Source organism: Oncorhynchus tshawytscha, linkage group LG21, assembly GCF_018296145.1.
Source record: "Oncorhynchus tshawytscha isolate Ot180627B linkage group LG21, Otsh_v2.0, whole genome shotgun sequence".
NCBI classification, from domain to species: domain Eukaryota; kingdom Metazoa; phylum Chordata; class Actinopteri; order Salmoniformes; family Salmonidae; genus Oncorhynchus; species Oncorhynchus tshawytscha.
The window spans coordinates 7,506,009-7,531,784 of NC_056449.1; the positions used below are offsets into that span (position 1 = coordinate 7,506,009).

General features: G+C 43.7%; 1 protein-coding gene across 8 annotated transcripts in view; it reads right to left on the reverse strand.

Annotated features, from left to right (window-relative positions):
- The window catches only part of LOC112220813 (protocadherin alpha-C2-like), a 211,359-nt gene that overhangs the window by 103,615 nt on the left and 81,968 nt on the right, over window positions 1–25,776 (reverse strand). For 2 of the 8 annotated variants that reach the window (XM_042302974.1, XM_042302975.1), the window contains exon 2: window positions 15,644–15,721. The exons of the other annotated variants lie outside the window; for them this stretch is intronic. In XM_042302974.1, the coding sequence (XP_042158908.1) occupies window positions 15,644–15,721 (78 nt within the window). The remainder of the gene's footprint in view (window positions 1–15,643; window positions 15,722–25,776) is intronic. 8 annotated transcript variants of the gene reach the window in all.

Consider the following 25,776-nt stretch of genomic DNA (forward strand, 5'->3'; position numbering starts at 1 on the left):
GTGACAACACGTGAGGAAACCATGAGTAAGGTCAAGCGAACCTGCCGGTTCCAAGTAGAAAAGGCGCCTACTTGACTTCTTCCGGAAAGAAAATATCACCATTCTCCACGCACTGTAATTTACAATTTGAATAAAAGCTATTGATAAGAGCATGGAAAATAAGTAATCCTTTTGGATAAAGGAATTGTAGACATAAATGATGCTTGTTTTACTCTCAAATTACTGAATTATAGGCTTCCCTGAACTTTTCTGTTTCCTATTTCTATCACGTTAAATATTAGCCACTATCAGTGTCGACCTTCAGTAGGCCTAATAACAGCAAATATTACACTGCCACTTTACTGTCAGTTCCCTTCAGTTGGTATGGCCGACATTATCATTCCATTGAATCACATTGCTTCGTTGACCTTCCTTTGCTTCCTCTAAACGCCGTCACAGCCATGGGGTTGTTGCTGAGCTTCATTAGTAACAGTTCGATAACGTAGAACAAAATACATGTAGGCTAATTAAATTACTATGGGGCGGAGTGCAGAATAAGCCCGAACAGTTTGAACCATACGTATGGCGCAATACTTGGCTGCGTCATCATATAGTTCCATGTTTAGTGCAGATAATAAAGGAGGGTATAGACTACTATTGTACACTATTGTCCCTAATATATATTCTATGTACACTAATCCTGCAACATTACCATGGGTTAAAGAATTGAATGTGGCAATTTTCAGGGTGAATCAAAATGGCTAAGATAAATGTACTGAAACCACGACTGAATGTTGGCCAGCAAGAGGGAGGGTTTCCGCCATTTTAATTACACTCCTTCAGCACGCACAAGGGAACCACACCTGCAAAGCCTGTTACACTCCCTCATAAGGTATATCTGAATACCAACTACTGAGATGGACGTAGGACAATTGGAATCGACTACTTACACACAGCTGAACTACACTCTCCAACACATGGAATTTAGCGCAGAAGAGCTGCTTTCATATCCACACTTTCAGATGCACAGCGGGGCGACCAATAGTTGGCCCTAAACAAATTATAATGAGTACTTTGTAGCACCTCACCAGGGAAAAGGGATTTCATACAGTTGTAGGATCTTACTGTGATCGCCATGTTGCAGGATAACTTTCCTGTTGCGGCTGGGTTAATTTCCTGCCATGGCAAACTGGGGCAAATTTAGGATCTTACATCTGTATTCAAATCTATGCAGTGCTTATAGTGACCTATCTACATTAAAGCCCTGTCTTGTGGATGGAATGGAAATAATATAGCATTGCTTTTCAAGAAATCACTAATAACTAATGATGTTTTCGATCCACACACTACAGTAAAGTAAGTGCTAGCTGACCCATGTTCGGCCACAAATAGATGGCATTGGAGGCTTATATCCATCTCTGGCATTGACCCCTCCTGAGTGGAGTGTAGCATCAGGCCTTAAAAAGAGCATGCTCAGTAGGGTTGTGCCGTGGGAGATTGATTACTCCTCTGAGGTATGAAATATGCTGATGTCACAGACCAACCACATCACTTCCTCTCCCAGTGCTGGCTACTGCTGGGCTGGGTTGGTAGAGGATCCGCAGAGGGGTCAATGAAGTAATTAGCATTAGAGACACGAATGCACATATGCACGCACACACGCACACACACACACACACACACACACACACACACACATATGATACTCTGTGATACTCTGTTCATTGATGCAGGGCCGGTTGTGCTCTGCACTCCCACTGTGCTCTGCTCTCCTGCAGATTTCTGGGTATTTTGGTAGATTTTTCTGGTGTTACCCTGCATCTCCACGGAGACAGCGGTTATGAGCTTACGGACGTTGGGCTGTTTGTAATCCCAGGATTAGGCCCTGTGTGCCTCCTGTCCCATTTCCATTCAGTGGGAAACATGATCTGAAATATTAATAATCATCAGATTCTGAGTCATAATCGTCTTCCCCCTATGCCCAATAACAAGAATAGCTTTGCAGGTCTCTGACCAGAGGATTTCTAGGTCACAATAGGAGTGATGAGAGCAAAAACATAACAGTGTAGGGTTATATGCACAGGAATGAATACTGTTTGCATGCACCTATGTACTCTCTCTTACACAAACACACACACACACAACAGACACACTACCTGCTCTCCTGTATACAGCGCAGAATCCACCGATTTGGGACAAAGGTTATGGGTTAAAGTCTACTGACCATCCTGTTGAACCCTGACCCACTCTGGCTGAGCTAAAGACAAAAATCACTACACTATCCAACAAACACACAGCTAAAACCAAACTGAACTGCTTACACACAGCAGAACTACACTCTCTAACAAACACACAGCTAAAACCAAACTGAACTGCTTACACACATTTGAACTGCACTCTAACAAACACACAGCTAAAACCAAACTGAACTGCTTACACACAGCAGAACTACACTCTCTAACAAACACACAGCTAATACCAAACTGAACTGCTTACACACAGCTGAACTACACTCTCTCACAAACACACAGCTAAAACCAAACTGAACTGCTTACACACAGTGGAACTACACTCTCTCACAAACACACAGCTAAAACCAAACTGAACTGCTTACACACAGTGGAACTACACTCTCTCACAAACACACAGCTAAAACCAAACTGAACTGCTTACACACAGTGGAACTACACTCTCTCACAAACACACAGCTAAAACCAAACTGAACTGCTTACACACATTTGAACTGCACTCTAACAAACACAGAGCTAAAAACAAACTGAACTGCTTACACACAGCAGAACTACACTCTCTAACAAACACACAGCTAATACCAAACTGAACTGCTTACACACAGCTGAACTACACTCTCTCACAAACACACAGCTAAAACCAAACTGAACTGCTTACACACAGTGGAACTACACTCTCTCACAAACACACAGCTAAAACCAAACTGAACTGCTTACACACAGTGGAACTACACTCTCTCACAAACACACAGCTAAAACCAAACCGAACTGCTTACACACAGTGGAACTACACTCTCTCACAAACACACAGCTAAAACCAAACTGAACTGCTTACACACAGTGGACCTACACTCTCTCACAAACACACAGCTAAAACCAAACTGAACTGCTTACACACAGCTGAACTGCACTCTAACAAACACACAGCTAAAACCAAACTGAACTGCTTACACACAGTGGAACTACACTCTCTCACAAACACACAGCTAAAACCAAACTGAACTGCTTACACACAGTGGAACTACACTCTCTCACAAACACACAGCTAAAACCAAACTGAACTGCTTACACACAGCAGAACTACACTCTCTCACAAACACACAGCTAAAACCAAACTGAACTGCTTACACACAGCTGAACTGCACTCTCTCACAAACACACAGCTAAAACCAAACTGAACTGCTTACACACAGTGGAACTACACTCTCTCACAAACACACAGCTAAAACCAAACTGAACTGCTTACACACAGTGGAACTACACTCTCACACAAACACACAGCTAAAACCAAACTGAAACCAAACTGAACTGCTTACACACAGCTGAACTGCACTCTCTCACAAACACACAGCTAAAACCAAACTGAACTGCTTACACACAGTGGAACTCTCTCACACACTCTCACAAACACACAGCTAAAACCAAACTGAACTGCTTACACACAGCTGAACTGCACTCTCTCACAAACACACAGCTAAAACCAAACTGAACTGCTTACACACAGCTGAACTGCACTCTAACAAACACACAGCTAAAACCAAACTGAACTGCTTACACACAGCTGAACTACACTCTCTCACAAACACACAGCTAAAACCAAACTGAACTGCTTACACAGCAGAACTGGAACTAAAACCAAACTGAACTGCTTACAAACTACACACAAACACACAGCTAAAACCAAACTGAACTGCTTACACACAGCTGAACTGCACTCTCTCACAAACACACAGCTAAAACCAAACTGAACTGCTTACACACAGTGGAACTACACTCTCTCACAAACACACAGCTAAAACCAAACTGAACTGCTTACACACAGCTGAACTGCACTCTCTCACAAACACACAGCTAAAACCAAACTGAACTGCTTACACACAGCTGAACTGCACTCTAACAAACACACAGCTAAAACCAAACTGAACTGCTTACACACAGCTGAACTGCACTCTAACAAACACACAGCTAAAACCAAACTGAACTGCTTACACACAGCTGAACTGCACTCTCTCACAAACACACAGCTAAAACCAAACTGAACTGCTTACACACAGCTGAACTGCACTCTAACAAACACACAGCTAAAACCAAACTGAACTGCTTACACACAGTGGAACTACACTCTCTCACAAACACACAGCTAAAACCAAACTGAACTGCTTACACACAGCTGAACTGCACTCTCTCACAAACACACAGCTAAAACCAAACTGAACTGCTTACACACAGTGGAACTACACTCTCTCACAAACACACAGCTAAAACCAAACTGAACTGCTTACACACAGTGGAACTACACTCTAACAAACACACAGCTAAAACCAAACTGAACTGCTTACACACAGCTGAACTGCACTCTAACAAACACACAGCTAAAACCAAACTGAACTGCTTACACACAGCTGAACTGCACTCTAACAAACACACAGCTAAAAACAAACTGAACTGCTTACAAACACAGCTGAACTGCACTCTAACAAACACACAGCTAAAACCAAACTGAACTGCTTACACACAGCTGAACTGCACTCTAACAAACACACAGCTAAAACCAAACTGAACTGCTTACACACAGCTGAACTGCACTCTAACAAACACACAGCTAAAACCAAACTGAACTGCTTACACACAGCTGAACTGCACTCTAACAAACACACAGCTAAAACCAAACTGAACTGCTTACACACAGCTGAACTGCACTCTAACAAACACACAGCTAAAACCAAACTAAACTGCTTACACACAGCTGAACTGCACTCTAACAAACACACAGCTAAAACCAAACTGAACTGCTTACACACAGCTGAACTGCACTCTAACAAACACACAGCTAAAACCAAACTGAACTGCTTACACACAGCTGAACTGCACTCTAACAAACACACAGCTAAAACCAAACTGAACTGCTTACACACAGCTGAACTGCACTCTAACAAACACACAGCTAAAACCAAACTGAACTGCTTACACACAGCTGAACTGCACTCTAACAAACACACAGCTAAAACCAAACTGAACTGCTTACACACAGCTGAACTGCACTCTAACAAACACACAGCTAAAACCAAACTGAACTGCTTACACACAGCTGAACTGCACTCTAACAAACACACAGCTAAAACCAAACTGAACTGCTTACACACAGCTGAACTGCACTCTAACAAATGAAACTCAAAGAAGAAGAGCTGCTCTCATATCCCACTTTCAGATGCACAGAGGGAACAAACAATAGCATGTCCTGAAAGCCAATAATGAGCGCGTATTATGACGTTGTAGCGGTTTACCAGGGAAAACGGGTTTTATATTCATATCTACACAGCACTTAGAGATCTATCTGTCTGTCTTGTAGTTGAAACACCATTCCAGCAAAATGATGCTAAATGGCAAGCTGCACACACTATCATTGCTCTTGAAGAAGTGACAAATGTAACTAATGATGTTTCGATTAACCCACTATGGTAAACGAAATGCTAGCTGACCCATATCCAGTCATATCCACCGATAGATGGCCTTGGAGGCCCGTATCCATCTCTGCCATTGAGCCACCCTGAGTGCAGTGTCAGGTCCTCAACAGAGCATGCTCAGTAGGGTTGTGCCATGTGAGATTGATTGCTCCTCCGAGGTGTGAAATATGCTGATGTCACAGACCAACCACATCACTTCCTCTCCCAGTGCTGGCTACTGCTGTGCTGGGCCGGTAGAGGATGATCCGCAGAGGGGTCAATGAAGTAATTAGCAATTAAGACACACACACACACACAAACTATTAAAAACTGAGGCGTGCACACAAGCAAAAACACAAACACTCCTAAACTAATACCACAGAGTTTCTAAACCCAGAGGCGTAACATCACAAGACTTCCGGGAAAAGCTTGCGAAACAGACAAAACAGACCAGGCCGGGGTTTGGGATTTGAGAAGTCAATGAGAGAAATAAAAAAAGTCTTTCTTAGTCGCTCATTTTCTCTAAATCTAAAGGCACAACCTAGATTCGGGCCAATGTCTGAAGTAGCTGAACGTGTTGTTACTCCAACCTCGTGAAAGTAATAAACTGACACGTTTAAATTGTCATCCAGAACAACCTTATATCGAAGGAGTGCTTTTTGATTTGACAGCCTGCACATACGCAGTTTGGCACTTTTGTGTTTCTAAGCATGAGCTTAGCTAGCCAACGTCGCCATGACATCATCTACAAGTCTGACCGGGGATTTCCACTGGAGAAGCAGTTTTAGCCTATTTTCATACTCTACTGCCTTTGCTAATACACACAATACATGGGTATAAGAAACCAATGACATTGAAACTCTGCTTCATGGAATCGCCCAAACTATGAATCACATTTCATTCCTAATTCCTCATTACACTTCCTTTGATGAGATCTCACATTTGCGGAGGGTATGATAATTGAATGCGCTACTACATTATTAATAACTAGTAAACGGTTGGTAAATGAAGAGACATAATGTTTGCATTCCAGAATGTAGACAAGTGGTGCATGTCAAATCTAGTGGTTAACTCTGCCTCTTTCTGTCTCTCTATCTTATTAACCAGGAGGGGGCAGAGAGAGATAAAGCTAGAGGGTCGGTATGAGGGGAGGTTTGGGGGGGTTAATGAGTGTGTGCCTGTGCATCTTGACATTGGGGCGTGTCTGGGAGGAGAAGGGGGATGAGTAGCCTATTAATGTTGATTTTCTTTTGTGAACAAAAAACCCTCTTTCATACTGCTGAGGGTATGGGTGTGCACTTCTCTTCCTTTGGATGTTTGTGCTTGAGTGTGTATGGTGGTGTGTGCATTTGTGTGTGAGAGAGTGTGTCTGTGTAAGCACATGAAGGTGGGATGGGGGAGGGGTGTAAGCAGAACACACTCACAGGCGAGTTCCCCCCCTCCCCCTCTCTTCCACTCTCCTTCTGCACAGCTCTCTGGTCTCCATGGCAACCCCATCTCACAATGAGGGAGCACACACACTCAAATACACACGCACGCGCGCGCACACACACACACACACACACACACACACACACACACACACACACACACACACACACACACACACACACACACACACACACACACACACAGACACACACAGACACACACACACAGACACACACACACACAGTAACACATACGGCTGAAGGCTTATTTTCAGGGCAGAGAAGAGGATGAATGAAAACACAATTCCTTCTGGATCTCCTCCTTTTTACACAGCTCTCCTTTTCAGAGTGAGATTCCTATCTGCTTCTGTTCATATTCACACTGCCCTGTCATCTCTGAGCACAAAGCATACTCGCCACGACGTCACACCCGAACAAGAACAATCACACACACACCCAAAGATACCGCATACAAAATACTGCACACACACACACACACACACACACACACACACACACACACACACACACACACACACACACACACACACACAGACACACACAGACACACACACACACACACACAGTAACACACAAGCTGGCCTGCTCATGCATAGGTAATGTAGCTCCGCAGCAGCATATTCGCTGTGGCAGCAGAAGCTAGCAGCTCCCTTCACCACCCCAACACCCCATCAGAGAGGCTGACCTGCTCACTCCGCCTGCCCAGCCCCCTGCACCTTCACTGAGCCAAGGCACCAGAGACGCCCCACCATACAGTAACCATATCCCTTTATGAGGACAGATACTGATACAGACACACACTACTTTGTCTGTGTATTTCTCTCCAGGTTATCACAGTATGTAGGAGCAGCATCTACATGATATATAAATACAGTCAGGTCCAAATTGATCGGCACCCTTAAAAAAATAAGGCTCAGAAAATACTGAGCTATACTTTGCGCTAAAAAAAATATAAATTATATTATTTTATACTAATAGAATTGCTCTGAGAAATATATTTTGTTTAATGAATAATCTTTTTTTTCTTTCGAAAAGATAGGGCTCAAAATTATTGCCACCCCTGTTTTCAATACCTTTCAATCCCTCACCTTGCGTGGATAATGTCACTGTACAATGTTTTCTGAGATTGGAGAACACATTGGGTGGGATCTTAGACCATTCATAGATACAGAATCTTTCCCGAATCTTGATATCTTTCATCTGCGCTTATGGACTGCCCTCTTCAATTCAAACCACAGGTTTTCAAAGGGGTTCTTGTCCAGAGACAGATGGCCATAGCAAAATGTTGATTTTTTTTTGTCAATTAACAATTTCTTTGTGCATTTTGATGTGTGTTTGGTGTTACTTTCTTACTGGAAAATCCACTTGCAGCCAAGTTTCAGCCTCCTGGCAGAGGCAACCAGGTATTCTGGCTAAAATGTCCTAGTACTGGGTGAAGTTCATGATGCCTTAAGAAGGGCCCCAGAATCAGTGGAAGCAAAATAGACCCATAACATCAAAGCTCCACCACTATATTTTACAGTAAGTATGGGAGCTCTATTTAATGTCATCCAACAAATCAAAAGCTTGGGACTTGGTTCGATCTGATTTCCTACTTTGAATAATACTTTTAAGATAAATTGGGCTAAACATTTCTTAAAGAATCCAACTTCAATTTGGAATTTCTTCCTTCCTTATATCTTCTCCCGTTTTGGTGGCCTCAATTTTATGTTACTTTGTAACTATAACATTGATAAAATTCCTGCAAAATGATCTGCGTTTCATAGACAAGTATTCTTAGCGTGGTCATTAATATATAAACATAATTTTTCCCCGCATAGGTATTTCATTTGGAACAATAAGGACATTTTGTATAGAAACAAGTCTTTATTTTTTAAGAACTGTCACGACTTCCGCCGAGGTCGGTCCCTCTCCTTGTTCGGCCGGCGTTCGGCGGTAGACGTCACCGGTCCTCTAGCCGTCGCAGATCGACCTTTCATTTTCCATTTGTTTTGTCTTTGAAATTCCCAGCCACGCCTGAATCGACGAGCTGCTTATGCTGGGAATGCGGGGAAAACTCAGGAAAAGGAATATGCAAAAACAGGTGTGGAATTCTGTAAAGGAGTGAGTAACTGTCTGCAGGGAAGTCAGGCGTAGGAGAGCAGAAATGGGTAGCAAACGGAGCCCTTTATTGAGGCAAACAAAACACGGTACTCAGAAAACTAAACACACACGGGTTACAATAACCTGGCGCAAACCAGCCTGGAGTACACATACATTTACATATAACAATTCCACACACAGACATGGGGGGAAACAGGGGGTTATATGCAAGACAAGTAATGAGGGAATGCAAACCAGGTGCGCGGGAAAACAAGACAAACAAATGGAACATGAAAGGTGGATCGGCGATGGCTAGAAGACCGGTGACGTCGACCGCCGAACGTCGCCCGAACAACGGAGAGGGACCGACCTCAGCGGAAGTCGTGACAGAACCGGTTCAATAATCATATCCTACTGTTGAGTCAACTTTTTAATGCAGAAGGTTTGTTACTCAATTATGAGTACATTTTTTATCTCGTTACAATATCCCTGTAACACCTAGAGAGTTCGCCATAGTCTTTGATGCTGTTCCATCTGGAACTCTCATGTTATTTAGAGGTGTAGCCAGACCTCACCTTCTTGACCTACCCTCCTTAATCCAGTTGACTCTCCAATAGGGAAAATAGGTTTCTCTTTGCTCCATCAGGACAAATCAAATCAAATGTTATTTGTCACATACACATGGTTAGCAGATGTTAATGTGAGTGTAGCGAAAAGCTGTACGTGCTTTATTTCAAAGGGATATTGTATCTATTCCTTATGTCACAATTTACTGGAATACATTGGTCGCTAATATCTATTGGGAAAAAGTCTGGTTATTACCACACAAATACCTGCTTGTTAACAAGGTCAAAGAGGTCTCTTTCAGAATGATACATAAGTATTACCCTGCGAATCATTACCTGATGAAACTCAAAAAAGACATGAACATTGACTGTACTTTTTATGTTGAGCATCCAGAAACAGTTTCACATTTATTTTGGCATTTGTCGTCATGTAAAACAATTATGGAAAGATATTCAGAGGTTTTATCATTGTTAATATTCTTGATGACTTTTGTTTGTTATGGGAGAATGTGCTGTTTGGTTTCCTTAACTATAACAAAGATAAAGAAAAACTATTTCACCTCATAAATCTAATTGTTCTAAATGCAAAATTTCATATTCATAAATGTAAATTCAGTAATAAAAAAAGACTCTTCCGTGTTTTCTATAAGGAATTCTAGCAATACATTATGACCGTTCAACATTCTTCTAATAAGAAAGCTGTTAAAACAATCAAGACATGTGTGTTTCTTTTTTAAGGTCTTTGTATAATCTGTTATTTGTTGTACCCCCTAGCATATGTTATCCTTGTCTATCTGTATACTTCTTGTATGTATACAGATTATTCAACATGTAAAAATAAAAAAAACGAGAGAAGAAAAAAAAAGGAAAAAAAATGGGTTCCATCTGCAAAAAGCTGATTGTGAGGTCATTGACTTTGAAGTTCTGAACCCTCATTGGTTTGAATGGTGTCACCATGAACAACATGAATTGGGGTATTTAGAGTACTATATAGCTAGAGAACAATGAACAGAACAAGGCTATGTCAATAAGTCAAGTTTGACAAAAATGCAGATTTAACCTTAAGCTCTCAAAAAATGCAAACTTCTGGAGTTCGCTAAACCGCATTGGCACTTGGATTGGAACCAGTTCTATGGTCAGATAACTTGAAAATAGAGCTCTTTGGCCACGCACACTAGTGGTATGTTTGGCTTTGTAAAAAGGAAGCATATGTCGAAAACAACCCCATTCCTACTGTAAAATATGGTGGTGTTTTTTGATGTTATGGAGCTATTTTGTTTCCACTGTAGGGCTGGGAATTGGGAATTTGTTTTGATCGTGGAAATTAAAGTGCTGAAAGGGCAGAAAACATGTTGGCTCAGTTTTTAAAAAGAAGATGGAGAACAAGCTATAGGATGAAAAATACCGGTGTTTTGGCTCAGGTGCAGCCGACTAGCACTGGCTAACGCTACCTAGCAAAATAAAAGCATTGCTTTTTATTTATTTTTGTACAGATCGATACTTGGAGTCAACATATCAATATAATATTCTCCAAAATAATATTGCGATATGTAACTGTTTCGATTTCTTCCCCATCACTATTCCACTGGTCCTAGGGTCCTTGTTAAAGTCAACAGCATCATGAACTTTACCCAGAACCGGGATATTTTAGCCCAAAACCTGGATGCCTCTGCCAGGAGGCTGAAACTTGGCCGCAAGTGGATCTTCCACCAAGACATAAACCAAGCACACATCAAAATCCACAAAGATATGGTTAATTTACCACAAAATCAACATTTTGCTATGGCCATCTTAGTCTCCGGACTTGAACCCCATTGAAAACCTGCGGGTTGAATTGAAGAACACAGTCCATAAGTGCAGGTGAAGAATATTAAGGATCTGGAGGAATGATCTCGGATCCCTCCCAATGTGTTCAACTCATAAAACATTTTTGAAAATGTCTCAGTGCTGTTATCCTTTCAAGGTGAAGTACTGAAAGGTATTGAAAACAGGGGTACCAATATTTTTGATACCTATCTTTTTTAAAGAAACAATTATGAGAGAGGGGAAGGGGCGCAAGGGTGAGAGAATGAGAGAGGGGAAGGGGCGCAAGGGTGAGAGAATGAGAGAGGGGAAGGGGCGCAAGGGTGAGAGAATGAGAGAGGGGAAGGGGCGCAAGGGTGAGAGAATGAGAGAGGGGAAGGGGCGCAAGGGTCAGAGAATGAGAGAGGGGAAGGGGCGCAAGGGTGAGAGAATGAGAGAGGGGAAGGGGTGCAAGGGGTGAGAGAATGAGAGAGGGGAAGGGGCGCAAGGGTGAGAGAATGAGAGAGGGAAGGGGCGCAAGGGTGAGAGAATGAGAGAGGGGAAGGGGCGCAAGGGTGAGAGAATGAGAGAGGGGAAGGGGCGCAAGGGTGAGAGAATGAGAGAGGGGAAGGGGCGCAAGGGTGAGAGAATGAGAGAGGGGAAGGGGCGCAAGGGGCAGAGAATGAGAGAGGTGGAGAGAAAACAACAGAGGGAGAAAGGGGGAAGAGAGCAGAAATGGGGAGAGGAAGGGAGAGGAAGAGGGGATGGAGAAATGTGAGCAGTGAGAAATGAGTAAGGATGTACAGTACACTTCCTGTATGAGGGGAAGTCATGCAGACTAAACCAATAACTCTTGTAATATTGCAGGGCCAATTGCCTGTTCCTATAATATATTTTTCATAACCACAAATTATTCACAGAGATAGATTGGAGGAGTTCTTAAACCTCACGCACACACTCACCACACGCCCGTGTGCAAACACACACACATGATAGCATAACTACACACATTTATCCACTCTGAGAGATGATTTGCTCCCAGTATTTAATCCAACTAGCATTTAATAATTTATTTCCAAATCTGCTCTGCTCTCCCCTCGTTTCTGGAGTAAGTAGGACAGGGATGGGACCAGAGGCACAGGAAGAGGAACAAGACAAAAACCAGGACATGGCGCTCACACAAACACCCCGCTGATATAGCTGCAGACAGAGTAACCAAACCCAACACTCACTAACATGGAAAACAATGACACAATGCCCGCAACGCCTCAGAATCACATAATTAGCTTCTGCACTGTGACAGCAAAATAACTGGAATGAGAACTAGCATCGTACCATGGCTGAAATTACATTGGTGTCGATCTACGTATGTGAATTGGTGTCTATCTACGTTCATGGCTTATGTAAAATTGATAGAAAGACATGAAAGTAATATTATAGCGATCATATTCATATCGGTATAACCGTGCATAAGGAAACATGACCTCTCGGGAAAAGACCAGGCACACTATCATTAGTAAAATAAACGGACAACAGTGTGGTATTGTAGCTGCAGAGCTGAACCTAATTGGAATTCAGCATGCGTGCAAGTGTCTGGGTTACTAGTTTAGCTGCAGGGAGAGAAGTATGTGGAGGATTTGATACACAAACAAGCCAACAAAACCCTCTCACAGGCAGGAGTGAGGCTGAGTGCTTGGACTAGATACGCGCTGACTTGGGAATGGGAATGGGAAAGTGTGTGTGTGTGTGTGTGTGTGTGTGTGTGTGTGTGTGTGTGTGTGTGTGTGTGTGTGTGTGTGTGTGTGTGTGTGTGTGTGTGTGTGTGTGTGTGTGTGTGTGTGTGTGTGTGTGTGTCCCAGCTAGAAAATGTGGTTCCTTGGAAGTTGTGCGAACGTAAGTTTTTGGTTTCTCATTGGTTCTGGGAACAAAGCCACACGTTTCCTGACTGTTAAAACTGAACATTTAGCCAGTTCTGGGAAGGTTCTTTTTTTTTTTTTAGGTTGCAGGTAGTTTCTGAAAACCCTTCTCTATTGTTCGCTGAAAGTCTTCCTGGCAGGTTTTGTTAATGTTTAGAACAGAAATGATAGGCCATTTGAAGGTAATTAAATAACCTCCTGAGAACATGTTTCAATAACACTGCTAGCTTAGGGTAACTGTTCAGAACACAAAGCACAGACAGGAAATAGACAGGAAATTCATTTGATTAGGGATGCAAACACATTTCTATTTCAGAGTTGTATGGCAGATTTGAACCTACAGTCTTCTGCTCTCTATCCATGGAATTAGTCCACTGCGCCAGCAGGACGGAGCTACCATGGCATGTTTTTTAAAAACTCGTACAAAGCTGTAAAGGTTTTTGTCCATTCAAATGGACCCCATTTCAAAGGAAACAACCACTCATTAAGATCAGGTGTGGCCAATTAGTGGACGAGGCCAACACACCTGAACACACTTCACAGGATAGAGGATAGAGAGAGTTTTGTTAATGCTGAGAAGGGAATGTATGTGCTTTAACTTAACACTTTGAACCCTGCGATTGATTTCTTAACCTTTGCGTGAGTTCCAAATATCTCTAACAGTCTCCGCAGCGTGAGTTTTTCTATGCGCGTGATGTCAGAATGCACTCACTGTTCCAAAATGTGATTGTTATGCAATAGGAAAGTTAACTCACACAGCCCTCAAACCAAGGCATGCTGCCTGTTAATTATCTCCACTATAGGTTATGTTTCAACTTGTCAATTTCAAATGATTTTCTAACAAGTTTTATTTATCTAACAACAGTTTGAATTGAGGTGTGTTCCCGCCTCCCCATGAATTCACATAGAAGTAGCTAATTTCGCTGTTGACGACAATTCCCGTTTGAGGTATTACTGAGCGGGACAAACTTCTCTATTCGACGAGGGCCCAAGCACTTCCCCAGTGTTTCCCCAGATCAAGTATGCAGACATTTGCATATCCCCAGTCAGAACAGAACTTCAGAACGTGCACCACATTGTAAAGGCCGTGTTTATGCAACATGTTCCTGTAAATACATTTAAAAAAACAGTGTCCCGCTCAAACGCTGACTGTTGCATCCGCCTTAACTGAACGTTGTCAATAAGTGTTCTAGTCCCACCGGTCTGAGCGCACGCTGCAGGGACCACTGTAGAGTTATTACACCTGTGTGTCCGTACGGGCTTAATCTTCTGAGAACATTACTTTAAATAGAACCATGAGAAAACCCGCCAGAAAACATTATGCTGAAGTCCTGGAATTCCCACAGAAGAACGTTGTTTCTTAAGGTTCTCTGGACAAGTTGAGGGCATGACTTTAAATAGAACCATGGGGAAACCTGTAGGAAACGTTATGGGGAAGGTTGTGTGCAAAATAAGCATTGGCACAACCACGCTCTCACCAAGCTCTACGCAACATGCGGTTCTCAGAACGTTATGTGCTAGCTGGGGTGTGTGCGCGTGTTGTGTGTGTGCTTGCGTGCGTGCATGTCTGTGTGAGTGTGTGTGTGTGTGTGTGTGTGTATGGCTAATATAAGTTGAGTTATTGCATAAAACGACTACATTTAATCCAACAAATGGATTGCTTTAGCAATATAAAGGCCAGGAAACCAACCATGCCATTTAAACCAAGGCTATGGTTGGCTGTTTGATTGGATATCCACACAATAGGCATCGGCAGTAATCACTCTGATAGGCTGTCCAAACCTCTACCACGCCTATAACAGGCTCTTTGATTGGCTCTCGGAGTGGCTGGGGACACAGGCGGTGTCCGATAGATGTATAGTCCCCTTGGGACCACCTCCAGCGGGGTAAGAGCTCCACAGTATAATAGATTCACCAACCCCCCTCCACTGTGACGCACATGCTGCCTCTCTCCTATTCCCCCAGCCCTCCCTCATTGCCCCATTCTGACGAGCACTACCATGCACCAAGGACGGGGACCCCACAAGGACGACCTATTACGTACACACAATGTCAGTGACACTATTGCCAGGGGCACACTGTTTCACACTTATAGGGAGACGCTGAGAGAGACTGAGACAACATGTATAGCTACGTAACACATTGAGACACGTATATTCAGGGATTTTACTATACCGTTAGTTTTCTGGGTTGTGTGTGTGAGAGAGACTGGGGGCGACTTCGAGGATCCTGCCTTAATGTTTCACTTCTCATCTGTATCCAAAAGAGAAACACAACAAACATTTGTAGCGCACAAATATTATGATCCTCCAACCCCCATCTGTTAGGTTTGCAGGGAAAAAGAGAAACATGCCCGTATGGCCAAGAACGCAGTCATAAATTCACAAAGCATTTCATAAATGTCACACATGCACACATATGAGTATAAGTGAAGGAATATGGCCTGGGCCCCACTATCTATATCTAAATGAATAGAAACACAGAAACACATTGGCAATAGATATCAATAGAGCTCAGATATCACACACACACACACACACACACACACACACACACACACACACACACACACACACACACACACACACACACACAGATAGATTTAGTTCAGCCTTTGACCAGGAGGGGGAGATTTTTCCTTCAGTTCCTTTGTTCTCCCTGGAACCTGGCTCTCTACTAGAGATGAGATGAACTGATTCGCCACACATGACACAAACACTCCCACACACCCCCGCAAAACCACATATTGCTTGATAAATACATGCACCCGAATCACAGCCACTCAGACACACACCACATAAACAATAACCATGGTTCAGTTATTAAATGTGTTTGGGATGCTGCCGTGCATGTGTCTTTCTCCCCTGCGGAAATGAAAAAGGAAATCTCCCGCCGTGTAAGAAACGAGAGATAGAGTACACAGCTGTGTGCCTGCCTAATATCACCAAGCAAGCGCTCAGCTAGATACTCATCAACAAAATGACTCGCTGCAGACACAGAGCAAATCTGCATTTGCACAGCAATCGAAAGCCCTGGGCACACCGTGTTTCTCAAAGAGACAACCCTAATCAACTACACTAGGACATTGTCCCCCTCTCAATAGATAGATAGATATAGGCAAAGACACTAAGGTCTAAATGTATTGTGTAATACCAGTCTCCTTCATATGTAACAGGATATATTCAAGCCGTGTTCACTACTGAGTGTGCAGTGCAGTGAGTTCAGTGCAGGTCCAGCCTTGGTGCAAGAGGCCTCAACGCACGTATTTAAATAAGACTGAATAATGCAGTGGAACTCTGGTCTGCAGAGTGAGACACTTTGGAAGCAGTTGGAAGCCTGCTCCCCTTTCCAGAACTCATCCCTCATCGCAAAGCCTCCGTTTTCTCTGTAGTTCTTCGAAAACATGAAGCATCATCTTCCACTTTCAACATCAAAACAGTCACCTAAATGCATCATCAACAAGCAAATGAAAAAAAAAGGACATGCTTCTCTCTTCAGATGAACCGAGTTAAGTGTGTGTGTGTGTGTGTTACCCTTTCATTGGTAGCCCTGTGTGGAGGTTACAAGTCCACCATATATTACAGCTCCTTAGAGGTACTAAAAACCCTGTTAACTCGTGCCGTTTTCTCTAGTTATTCCTGCCATTTGCAATCTACTGTATCATTCGCGTAGACTGTAAAGGTGGGGGGTGGGGGATATGCGTGAGGAAGGAGATGGACAGGACGAAGAGTAGGAGGGGAGTACATAACGAGAGAAAGAGTGACAGCGCTGTAAAAAAAAAAGTTTTAAAAAGTAGAAATATCCCTAAAAAACAGAAAAATATAGGGAGAAAGAGAAGACTAGTGAAAGACGGTGAGAGGAGTAGAGGAGTAGAGGAGGAGGGCGGGCGGCAGTCACCGGCTCCTGAGACTGAGAATGACTGGCGTCTCTGCTTGTTCTCGCTCCTCTGCTTTTATACATCCACTGCGACATGAAGATCATTCCCTATAATCGCATTGCGCAAGCACCAAAGTGGAATCGTCACTTAGACACGGTTTTAAAGGCCGCCCTAATCCTGGAAAACTGGGAACACTGACAGCGCGGGCAGAATGGAGGTATTCACAAAACGGGATTTGGAGGAATTTGGGAGCGTTGTGCGTTTGTAGCAAGAGCTAGACAAGGTCAGATGAAGGACACATGGGGCCACAGACACTTTGCTTCAGAACTATGGAACTATGTTAGAGGGGACTGGAAAGTGAATGAGGATTAGATAGTTGGATGTAAACAGGAGATTAACAAAGCAACTGCAGGACCACGCTACTCTCTCCTACAATCACAACCAGCCAAGAAGGGAAACAGAATTACATCACATGTTATGTTTGGGTGCTTTTTTTTTTAGTCTTTGTGTGATTGTTTGGAAATAATATTTTCTTTTGACACACAACTCCTATTAGAGTCCGAATTTGGTCTCGTTATCCAGTGTGGTGCATTGTGGATAATATGGTATCTGGCCTACTTTATCAGAGTAGCTGATCTAGTGTGATGACGCATGGGGATCTCTAAACCATCAACCCTCCATCATTACTAGCTATGACACACTGCTGAAATCTAAACCATCCATCCAGGTCTCATCAGAATGCTTCATGAAACATGGAACATGACTGATAGGATAGCCTGCAGACTGGCACTGAGAGGGTTCAGTGTACCTCACATGTACGTGACCCTACAGACGCACGCACACGCATGTACACAGGCATACGCACACACACACACACACACACACACACACACACACACACACACACACACACACACACACACACACACACACACACACACACACACACACACACACACACACACACACACACACACACACACACACATACACACATGCAAGCATGACACGCACACGCTCAGGTCCAAAGTTTTTGGCACCCTTGATTAAGATGAGCGGGAAAAAAGACTGTCAAAAATAAATCATTCAAATACTGAGCTATATAGGTTACAAAAAAAACGGAAATGATATTATTTTATATTAATACAATTGCTCAGAGAAAGAGATTTTGTGAAACCAGTCATGTTTTTTTCTTGAAAAGATAGGGGCTCAAATGTATTGGCACCCCTTTTTCAATCCCTTTCAATACCTCACCTGAGGATAATGACAGAGACTTTTACTAAAACATTTCATGAGATTGATGAACACATTGGGTGGGATCTTAGAACATTCCTCCATAAAGAATATTTTCAGATCCTTGATATCCTTCGTCTGCACTTATGGACTGCCCTCCTCAAATCACAACAAGATGCTGTTCAGAGATAGATGGGAGGGGGTGAGTGGAGCTGACGGGCAGGACTAAAAACAACAAGATGCTGTTCAGAGATAGATGGGGGGGGATGAGTGGAGCTGACGGGCAGGACTAAAAACAACAAGATGCTGTTCAGAGATAGATGGGAGGGGTGAGTGGAGCTGATGGGCGGGACTAAAAACAACAAGATGCTGTTCAGAGATAGATGGGAGGGGGTGAGTGGAGCTGAAGGGCAGGACTAAAAACAACAAGATGCTGTTCAGAGATAGATGGGAGGGGGTGAGTGGAGCTGACGGGCAGGACTAAAAACAACAAGATGCTGTTCAGAGATAGATGGGAGGGGGTGAGTGGAGCTGACGGGCGGGACTAAAAACAACAAGATGCTGTTCAGAGATAGATGGGAGGGGGTGAGTGGAGCTGACGGGCGGGACTAAAAACAACAAGATACTGTTCAGAGATAGATGGGAGGGGGTGAGTGGAGCTGACGGGCAGGACTAAAAACAACAAGATGCTGTTCAGAGATAGATGGGAGGGGGTGAGTGGAGCTGACGGGCAGGACTAAAAACAACAAGATGCTGTTCAGAGATAGATGGGAGGGGGTGAGTGGAGCTGACGGGCAGGACTAAAAACAACAAGATGCTGTTCAGAGATAGATGGGAGGGGGTGAGTGGAGCTGACGGGCAGGACTAAAAACAACAAGATGCTGTTCAGAGATAGATGGGAGGGGGTGAGTGGAGCTGACGGGCAGGACTAAAAACAACAAGATGCTGTTCAGAGATAGATGGGAGGGGGTGAGTGGAGCTGACGGGCAGGACTAAAAACAACAAGATGCTGTTCAGAGATAGATGGAAGGGGGTGAGTGGAGCTGACGGGCAGGACTAAAAACAACAAGATGCTGTTCAGAGATAGATGGGAGGGGGTGAGTGGAGCTGACGGGCAGGACTAAAAACAACAAGAGAACTAATGTCAAATCTACTGTGTCCGTAAATATATATATATATACTGTAGTTTCAGAACTTTTGTGAAACAACACAGTTAAAAACATATGGCAAAAAACAAAACTGGATGGTCTTCAGAGATAGATGGGATTGGTTGAGGGTAACTGAGGGGTGGGATTAAAAACAAAACTGGATGGTCTTCAGAGATAGATGGGAGGGGTTGAGGGTAACTGAGGGGTGGGATTAAAAACAAAACTGGATGGTCTTCAGAGATAGATGGGAGGGGTTGAGGGTAGATGAGGGGTGGGGGATTAAAAACAAAACTGGATGGTCTTCAGAGATAGATGGGAGGGGTTGAGGGTAGCTGAGGGTGGGATTAAAAACAAAACTGGATGGTCTTCAGAGATAGATGGGAGGGGTTGAGGGTAGATGAGGGGTGGGGGATTAAAAACAAAACTGGATGGTCTTCAGAGATAGATGGGAGGGGTTGAGGGTAGCTGAGGGGTGGGATTAAAAACAAAACTGGATGGTCTTCAGAGATAGATGGGAGGGGTTGAGGGTAACTGAGGGGTGGGATTAAAAACAAAACTGGATGGTCTTCAGAGATAGATGGGAGGGGTTGAGGGTAACTGAGGGGTGGGATTAAAAACAAAACGGGATGGTCTTCAGAGATAGATGGGATTGGTTGAGGGTAACTGAGGGGTGGGATTAAAAACAAAACTGGATGGTCTTCAGAGATAGATGGGATTGGTTGAGGGTAGCTGAGGGGTGGGATTAAAAACAAAACTGGATGGTCTTCAGAGATAGATGGGAGGGGTTGAGGGTAGCTGAGGGGTGGGATTAATAACAAAACAGCATGGTCTTCAGAGATAGATGGGAGGGGCTGAGGGTAGCTGAGGGGTGGGATTAATAACAAAACGGGATGGTCTTCAGAGATAGATGGGAGGGGCTGAGGGTAGCTGAGGGGTGGGATTAAAAACAAAACGGGATGGTCTTCAGAGATAGATGGGAGGGGTTGAGGGTAGCTGAGGGGTGGGATTAAAAACAAAATGGGATGGTCTTCAGAGATAGATGGGAGGGGCTGAGGGTAGCTGAGGGGTGGGATTAAAAACAAAACGGGATGGTCTTCAGAGATAGATGGGAGGGGTTGAGGGTAGCTGAGGGGTGGGGTTAAAAACAAAAAGCTGGAAGTAGAAGCCTAAGTGTTGTTGTCCATTAGTTTACTCTAATTAGGTGAGGGGTGGTAGGGTTAGGGGAAAATAATGGAAAATAGATTTTAAATACATCTATCTATATATACACTACCGTCTCAACGTCAACAGTGAAGAGGCGACTCCGGGATGCTGGCCTTCTAGGCAGAGTTGCAAAGAAAAAACCATATCTCAGACTGGCCAATAAAAATAAAAGATTAAGATGGGCAAAGGAACACAGACACTGGACAGAGGAACTCTGCCTAAAAGGCCAGAGTCCCGGAGTCGTCTCTTCACTGTTGACTTTGAGACTGGTGTTTTGCGGGTACTATTTAATGAAGCTGACTTTTGAGGTGTCTGTTTCTCAAACTAGACACTCTAATGTACTTGTCCTCTTGCTCCGTTGTGCATGGGGCCTCCCACTCCTCTTTCTACTCTGGTTAGAGACAGTTTTGTGCTGTTCTGTGAAGGGAGAAGCAAACACCGAGACACCAGACCAGCACGGCAGCAGAGAGACAAACAACTCTGGGCCCAATGTTACTGTTGATGAGCAGCTTATGCCATTTAGGGGCCGCTGCGTCTTCAGGCAGTACATACCGTCTAAACCGGCAAAATATGGAATCAAGATATGGGCTGCCTGTGATGGTGCTTCATCATATGTTTGGAACTTGCAGGTGTATACGGGGAAGCCAGATGGAGGAGCCCCTGAGAAGAACCAAGGGATGCGAGTTGTCCTGGATGTGACAGAGGGACTCCGTGGCCACAACATCACGTGCAATAACTTTTTTACTTCGCACAAGCTGGGACAGGAGCTCCTCAATTTAGACAATTTAGACAAGCTGGTGACTGGCTACAGTGGCAAAAAAAGAACCCAACGCTGGCCACTTGTGATATTCTTCAACATCTTGGTTGGTGGACAACGTCTTTGTCATCTGGATGGCGTTGAACCCCGATTGGAACAGAGGGAAGCTCCAGAGGAGATGGCTCTTTCTCTTGGAGCTGGGCAAGGAATTGGTAAGACCTCAAAACCAGAGGAGGCAACATATCCCAAGCACCCCAGCTTTTGCAGCCATCGTAAGGATGATTGAGGAGGAGGATGCTGGTTCCCCATCCGCCCGACCCACATAACCTACAACTCCAATACCAGAAGTGTGAGTGATGTTGTTGCATGTGTGTGTGTCTGACTCTCTTACCTTGCTTGGCCTGCTGTAACTATATACGTGAGTGAGTGAGTGAGTGAGTGAGTGAGTGAGTGAGTGAGTGAGTGAGTGAGTGAGTGAGTGAGTGAGTGAGATGCTAGTAAAATTCCTGAACTAAGTGTTTTCATCATTCTAGAAGAAGCGCTGCAATGTGTGTGGACCCAAGAAGGACAGGAAGACACAGTACACATGCATCAAGTGCAAGAAATACATTTGCAACCCACAGACAGTGAAACTCTGTCCCTCATGTTGTGTGTAGACCGGCCTTAATTTGAATATGTGTTCAGTGTGTCCTTCCAATTTGTTCTGTTCAAAGCAATCAACATCAATAGTGATGAAAACTTTGTTTCATTTATATTTGTTCAAGATAAACATGATTTATTCCACCCATGTCTTGATTCTAATTGATTTCTGTTTACAAAAATCACATTTGATTTTTTTTTAATTGCATAGCGCTTTTATTGATAAATGTGATCTACATTAGCAGAGGTAAATGGCAAATATTAACCATGTATTGCTTGTAATTGAAATAAGTCAACATCTATTAATTAAGTATTTTTATGTAAATTGTTATGGCTGTATTGTTTAAAAAAAACAAATAATGTTGTGGGTCCATCAGACCTGAAAAAATTGGGTGAAAAACCAAAACATGAACACCACACAAGGGTTAACAAGGGCCCCAGGACCAGTGGTAGCAAAATAGGCCCATAACATCAAAGATCCAGCACCATATTTTACAGTAATTATGGTATGGGGTTCTGTTCTACATATGCCCATTTATTTCGAAGCAAAGCCCACCACTGACATCCGTGGCCAAAGAGCTCTATTTTCCTCAATGATCTGGAAAGATTCTGTATGGAGGCATGGTCTAAGATCCCTTCTCCAATCTCATCATTTTAGAAAAAGGCTCCGTGCCTTTATCCTCGCAAGGAGAGGTATTAAAAAGTATTGAAAACAGGGGTGTCTCACATAAAGTATTGTCTAAAAACCTACCCAGAATCACATAGTCAAAAACCACATACTGTCACAAACAATCAACTACTACTCAGTTAGAACTTCGTCAGAATGACACCAAGAGTCCAGAAAACTCACCGCACAGATACAGGACAAGACTTCAGCATCAGTGCCTAAAAAGCAACTAAGACAAACTGTGAAACGGGAGCCCTTTCCCTCTCATTGTTCCTGTCACAGCCACACACACATGTGAGAGGGACTGGCACACTGAAATATGCAGCACTGCTGACAGCCCCAGTTACCCGAAGAGAGATTGGGGTGAGGAGAGGACGGAGGAACAGAGAGAGAGAGTAGAGAGGAGAGGACAGTCCAGACAGACAGACAGACAGACAGACAGACAGACAGACAGACAGACAGACAGACAGACAGACAGACAGACAGACAGACAGACAGACAGACAGACAGACAGACAGACAGACAGACAGACAGACAGACAGACAGACAGACAGACAGACAGACAGACAGACAGACAGACAGACAGACAGACAGACAGACAGACAGACAGACAGACAGACAGACAGTGCACTCTTAGAAAAAAAAAGGTCTAGAGCCTAAAAGGGTTGTTCGGCTGACCCCATAGGAGAACCCTTTGAAGAAACTTTCTTGGTTCCAGCTAGAACCATTTTAGTCCCAGGTAGAACCCTTTTTAGTTCCATGTAGAACCTTTTCCACAGAGAGTTCTTCAAGGAACCCAAAATAGTTTTACCTGGAACCAAAAAGGGTTATCCTATTGGGACAGCCGAAGAACCCTTTTGGAACCCTTTTTTTATCAAGAGTGTGGGGTGAAGACTGTCCCTATAGACAAAGAGACAGACTGACTGAGACTACAAAGAGGAAAGGAAAGGAGAGAGGAAAGAAAAGGAAGGGAACGGAAAGGAAAGGAAAGGAGAGGAAAGAAAGAAAAGAAATTTAAAGGAAAACGGAGAGGAATGCAGATAGCAGAAGAATAAGAGGTGGGGGGAAATGAGAAAACATTTATGAAGTAATAAAAAAAACGGATAGAATATAGGGGAGGAGCCATCCAATACAGCAAGCACAGGAAGACAGAGAAAGAGGAAGGTTTCAGACATTTTACATCCGACTGCACTCACACTAGGAGACAGAAGGGGGCACAAGAGAGAGAGAACGAACGAGGGAGAAACTGGCTGTGTGGGAGGAGGTCGAGATAGCAAGATCTGCTGTGTGTGAAAAAGAAGGCCAAATGGAGAGAGAGAGAGAGAGAGAGAGAGGGAGTGAAAGAAAGAAAGATGGAAAAAGAAGGACAGAGGAAGAGGGAACCAGAAAGACGAGCTAAGAAACAGAGTGGCTGTGAGAATAAAGGCAAGTGATGGAGAGGGGAGGGAGATGGAGAGGGGAGGGGAAAAGATGGAGGGAGAGGGTGAGTTGAGGTAGAAGGGGTAGAAAGCTGTCTCAGCCATTCAGTCTAATAGTGTAACACTCATCCACAACACTCACATCTCACTGTTTAATTCATACAGGACGGCCCAGTAGATAAGATGGCGGGAAATATAAGAGAGGAGAGTACTGACTGACAGGAGCAGAGGCAGGGGAAGCTTTAACCTGCACGCACACAAAGACACACACATGTAGACACACATACTATACACTAACGAAGAGGGGATAAATATGTTTGACAGGCAAAGCCTGAGCAGGTCTGCCTCCCTGTGCAGGAGATGGTTGTCTCATTGACGTTAAGCTATTATAATACCATTATTCACCAAAATTCCCAAATCTCAAAAAAATCTCCTCTATGGCAGATGGTCTCCCTAAAAAAAAAAAAGACAGACAGACAGACAAATAAAAAGCTATAAAATGCTCAAAATGTGTCAAAGAAAGATTTCCAGCAAGGCTGGTTCCCTTAAAAGGATACAGTTAGATAAAAGAAGCAAACACAGGAATGTCTTCCTCCCGTTAACCTGTGAATATAGTGTTCTGCATTGCAATTATCTGTACAGGCAATTGGAGTAGAGAGAGAATGGCGGTGAGTCATCGGAGACCTGGCCCATTCTCGCATATCAGAGAGTGCTGGTTTTAGAAATACACATGTCATGCTGTCATGCATAACCCAAGCCTGAAACACCTGTTTGTGTGTGCGTGTGTGTGTGTGTGTGTGTGTATGTGTGTGTGTGTGTGTGTGTGTGTGTGTGTGTGTGTGTGTGTGTGTGTGTGTGTGTGTGTGTGTGTGTGTGTGTTTGTGTGTGTGTGTGTGTGTGTGTGTGTGTGTGTGTGTGTGTGTGTGTGTGTGGAGTAGTTTAGACCTGTGTACAGTATATGTGTGTAGCCTATGTGTGGGTGAACATACAGGACATTGGCCCACATGGGACATTTTACACACAACTGAATGCACTCATAACAGGCCCAGCATTACCCAGGTTATGGGTCAAATGGCACCAGGGGAGTCAGAACCCTGCAGATGGGGACACTGCTCTCTGCTCTCTCCAACAGCCATAAAAACACTCTCAATTCAATCTTCCATACATGAATAAAGTAAACATTGGATGGATTCATCAGTGAAGTTTGCAGCAACTGTGGCCACATTCAATTGTAGGCTTCCAACATCTACTCAGCCTGCATTGCGAGTGCATGATTACACTGTGTGGGGTCAAGAAGCTTAGGAGGGCTGAGTTCAAGATAATTAAACATGTTGCAATGTTGGACAACCATTTTCAGGTTCTTGAA